This window comes from Artibeus jamaicensis, unplaced genomic scaffold (assembly GCF_021234435.1).
Source record: "Artibeus jamaicensis isolate MK-2021 breed Jamaican fruit bat unplaced genomic scaffold, CSHL_Jam_final contig_3276, whole genome shotgun sequence".
Classification (NCBI taxonomy): domain Eukaryota; kingdom Metazoa; phylum Chordata; class Mammalia; order Chiroptera; family Phyllostomidae; genus Artibeus; species Artibeus jamaicensis.
The window spans coordinates 34,200-39,020 of NW_026521774.1; the positions used below are offsets into that span (position 1 = coordinate 34,200).

At 46.5% G+C, this 4,821-nt stretch overlaps 1 protein-coding gene across 1 annotated transcript; it reads left to right on the forward strand.

Annotated features, from left to right (window-relative positions):
- Window positions 1-2,696: 2,696 nt before the first annotated feature.
- Window positions 2,697-3,152, forward strand: LOC128627165 (ubiquitin-conjugating enzyme E2 D2-like). The gene has a single exon (XM_053663753.1). The coding sequence runs from the start codon at window positions 2,697-2,699 to the stop codon at window positions 3,150-3,152; it is 456 nt and encodes a 151-aa protein (XP_053519728.1).
- The last annotated feature ends 1,669 nt before the right edge of the window (window positions 3,153-4,821 follow it).

Genomic DNA, 4,821 nt, shown 5'->3' on the forward strand with positions numbered 1-4,821 from the left:
CTGGTTTGTGGTCTTTGCAGGCACCTGCACCGGCCTAGTTGCCTGGTTCCCTCGAGATTGAGCACAGACCTGCCCCCATTCTGTGGGGAAACTCTAGGCCCTCTGCCCAATCTTGGGTTCACTGCCAAGCTGGGTGTGGAGCAGACCAGGCTGTTGTGTCTAGTGGATTTAGAGCCCCACGCTGTACCTCTCAGTTCTCCTGGGCTGGCAACCACAGAGTCCTAGGTCGTGGCCCTTTGTCCTCAGCACCCTCTCCTCAAACACTATCAAACAAGTCTCTCCTGGCACCCCTCATTGCTTGGCCAGAAAGGGAGGGGGTTGAGGGTCTCAGCTCTTTTCCCAGGACCCCTCAGTGCCCAGGGCTTCCAGATAGTCTGAGCGGGGTGGACTGGAATCTGGGAGCTGATCTGAGGACTGGGCACTGACCTAGAAACTCTGTACGCACGTCAAGGCAGGCTGTGTGGTGTGTATCCCTTCTGCTCTTGTGTTTGTCTGGGTCCCCTGGCCAACCTCAGCAGAAAAATCCCAGGGATGGAGCAGCATCATGCCAGGCGCTGGACCCAGAACTGTGCGCAGGCTGAATTCTCCTCTGCTCCCCTATGGTTGGGCCTCTTGGCAAGTCAGGGCCCAAAAATCCGAGGGAGGGAGCTCTCCGGGTGCCCTGAACTTTGGCCTAGGTGCCCTCAGGCACTCGCTCAGATACACTGCGATAGTCCCCCAAATTGTGCACAGGCCGAAATCCCTTCCACATCTCTTTGCCTGGGCTGGCCCGGCTGAAAAATCCCAGGGAGGGAGCCCTCTGGGCGCTGAACGCTGTCCCAGGTGCCGTTGGGCTCTCGCCACTGGGCGCTGGTTCCCCAACCATGCACCGGGCAGAGATCCCCGATCCCCGCCGTTTCTCTTTGCTCCGTCCGGAGACTACCGTTCCGCTGCTGTCTCCCTACCCTCTGGTTCCTCCATGACTGTGGAGGTTTCTGGTCCCTTATTTTCATATATGCTTGGCAACTACTGGCTTGCTGGTTTCTCCTCCTCCGATCGGACAGGCTTCTCTCCCTTTTGTACTAGGAACTGGTATCTGCTCCGTCCTACTCCATCGCCATCTTGAAAGCCTATGTTTCTATTACAGTATTTAGATCATGCCATTTTAATGACCTAAGTAAATATGAATGCATTTTCCTCTTCCTCCACCAGGCCATGAATGCCCTTAATTCAGAGACCATAACATATTTATCTTTGCCTCAACAAGCAAATAACATAAACATGGTGTTCAGTAGATTAGTGATGATCGTTACAGGAAGTAAATGCATCCAACTTTCATACTCCCATGAGTGGTGGGACCAAGAGTAAAAGTAATTGAGTCCTCCACCCCTTCTCAACACAGTCTATATGAGTGTTGAGAAGGTGGATATTTGGTTGAAAGAAATTTCCAAAACAGTGCAATGAAACTCATAGTGTGTGCAGACATACAAGCCATGGCTTGACAGTAGGTAATGAAGTAGAGTAATGGTGTGCATATAAGCTTCTGGTCATTTTGAACATATTTGCTCGTGGAGTTAACCTACTCTTGAGTGCACTTGTCATTTCACAGTTGTTCAATGAGCAGCGCAGAAAGGTAGTAAAGATTGAAATATTGTGAGAGTGTTGAGTGTTGAGAGTATTCTGAAGGGCAGAACACACTGCTCTTCAATACACTCTGACACTTGTTGTTTTTACTCCTTAACTCTAATACCTATGCATTTGTCATGTGTGAGCAAACAAGCACTTGGTTGTGGTCACAAACTGCTCAAATATGTCATAAGAATAAGAGCTGGCATCAGGCCATGCACTCTCAAGTCGAGACATTGTGCGCATAGGAGAGCACCCATCAGCAATGTGAGCAAGAGGAAAAAAGGCATAAAGGATGGAGATGTGTTTTCACTGTGTTCCTCATTCTGTGGTGAAATATCCCAGGTGGCTCCCTTTCTTGATCTGCTTCTTTAATCTTTACAGAGGACTAGAACCATTTTTCTAATACAAGTTCTATATGTATGTATGTATGTATGTATGTATGTGTATTTCATAGATAGCTCTAATATGTTGTTATAATAGTATTAATGTATAATCATCGTTATCATAATGACTCCCTCTCATTCAGCCCCCCCCCCCCGTCTCCCCTGGCCCTGCCCCCACTGACTTTCTGACGCCATCAGCCGGCCTTGTGACATCACAGAACATATTCCATTCTGCCTCAGGCGCGGAGGGAGAGGCAGGAGCCGTTGGTCCTGTGCCAGGGTGATGGTATTTACCGCAGCACAGCCTCGGGGCTCAGGCTTTGAGCGGCAGACCCAGTGGTGGAGGAGGAAGAGATGGAGGAGCCAGGGATGGAGAAGCCAGGGTTGGAGGAGCCAATAATGGAGGAAGAAGAGGTGGAGGAGGAAGGGATGGAGGAGTCAGGGGTCAGTGGCACACAGGTGAGCAGTAGCCCCTCAGGTTCTGCTGGTCCACATGAATCCCTAACTCTTCCTCTCCCCACACTGTCCCTGTCCTCCACAGCCTGGCTACAACTTCAGCCTTCTTACCCACCCGCCGAACTGGGGGGGGGGGTCTGCCTCTCTAACCCTGGCCCTCCTAAGCCACACCCACCCTAACCCATGCCCCCCCCAACCTGTGGTTCCCCCTTTGGTCTCTACTAGGATATCCGGGCCATCCCCGTTCCCATGGACACGTCCACAGCTCTGAGGCGACTGCACAAGGAACTGACGGACATCAACAATGACCCCCCGCCCATGTGCTCTACGGGGCCAGTTGACGATTACATGTTCACATGGAAATGGACTATCAGGGGTCCCGCGGACAACCCCTACAAGGGAGGAGTGTTCTGCCTAAACATACAATTCCCACCTCACTACCCCTTCATGCCCCAGCAGATTTACTTCACCACTCCAATCTGCCACCCCAATATCAACCAGAGAGGCTACATCTGTCTCGATATTTTCAGGTCCCAGTGGTCTCCCATAATGACCGTATCCAAAGTCCTGTTGTCCATCAGCTCCATGCTCTGTGACCCCAACTCCAATGATGCCTTTGTTCCCTCCATTGCCAGGATGTACTTAAAGGACAAGGACACCTGTGTTAGCATGGCCCGATCTTGGACCAAGAAGTATGCCATGTGAGTGAGAGGTAAATGAAAACCCATTTCCTTAATAAAACACCTGCCTGTTAGAACAGGTGTCTTTTGACTGTTTTCTGGGAGGTGCCATTTTCCCATCTTTCTGGGCACACAGTGAACACCTGCAGCATCAGGATGTGTGGCGCAAGGGCAGAGGCATGGGTTGGGCCAAGGTCAGGGCATGGGGAGGCATAGAGTTCGGACACCTGCCACATGAGACTGTGTCTGGAGGCGGTGTGGGGGGCATTGGGTCCCCTTCCTTGTACATTGTAAACTCTCCAATTTCTTGCATGGAATTGTTTCAAGCTGAATTGACTGAGGCCATACCTCTTTTTTTTTTTTTTTTTTTGCTTACATGGGAGCATTTATTGCTCAAAGTATCAGTAATCACAGTATCAAGTAAAAGCCCTCCTTCTTTAAATTATGTTCAAATGCAATTCCATTCCTTTATGGGTTTTTTTGTTTGTTTATTTTTAAAGCTATACAGCTTGAAGCTGTGATTATTTGTAAAGAAGTACAATTTTTGATATTTTTAACTGCTATGATGTAGACAATCCAATCTGCTTCTACTTTTCTTAACATTTAAGTTCTGAGCTTAATAAACTATCACTTTCAATATTCCTACCATGTCACTTTAGAATGATATTCCTTCCTTCAGAGATGTGAGATCAAAGGGATATTATTACAATGGGAAATTACCTGATGGATATGGTATTTTCAAAGTAGAAACACAATGAAGAGAACAAGCCTCAAACTCCTACTTTAGTTTAAACTTGCATTTTCATGAATGTTTGTTATGTGTGGCATGAGCAATATGTAACCTAGTTTTGGTCAAACTTATAATTGTCATATCCTTCATTTTTGCTTCATCAACCTCATCAGTTATGCTCTATATAGAAAGTTGTGTACTAATTACAAATGGCCCTTAGCACTTGAAAACATTTTGATTAATCAGTCACAGTGAGCATACCAGGGTATTGGAATCACTGTGAAGCATGCAATTTAACTTTTAAGACTGATATTTTAAAACCAATCCATTAATATATGCATTAAAGGAAGCCCACAGTAATTCATGGTATGTCACAGGTAAATTGGATGTCCAGAAATATCTCTCCACAATGAAAGGATGGGTAAACAATAATATAAACTCTCCAAGAGAGGTAGGGTAGGTTTTTGGTTGTCCTTATGCACTTCATTAATTTGAAAGAAGTAATTGTGATTCATCCACAATGGAACAGATATAAAGACAATAGATTAAAATTTGTTGTAAAATTCACACAGAATTCATCAACCATTTCACATGAACACCAACACAAAGATCAGAACATGACATAAGTGACTATTGGAATGTAAGGAATGTAAGTTAACCATCACTCATCTTTAAAATGTAGCTAAAATCAAGTTAATGTAAAATGTGAACACCCTGTTATCAATAAATATGGTGCCCAAGTGGTGACAGAAAGGTGACAGGTTTAGTAATACTAACATCTTGCATTACTATAGTACTTTACAGTTAGAAAAACACATTCTTGCCCTGGCTGGTGTGGCTCAGTGGCTTACATGCCATGAGCTTAATAAAGTCCTGCAAATCAAAGGGTCATTGGTCTAATTCCCCACTCCGTGGCATATGGCTGGGCTGTGGGCCAAGTCCCCAGTGTGGGGTGCCCAAAAGG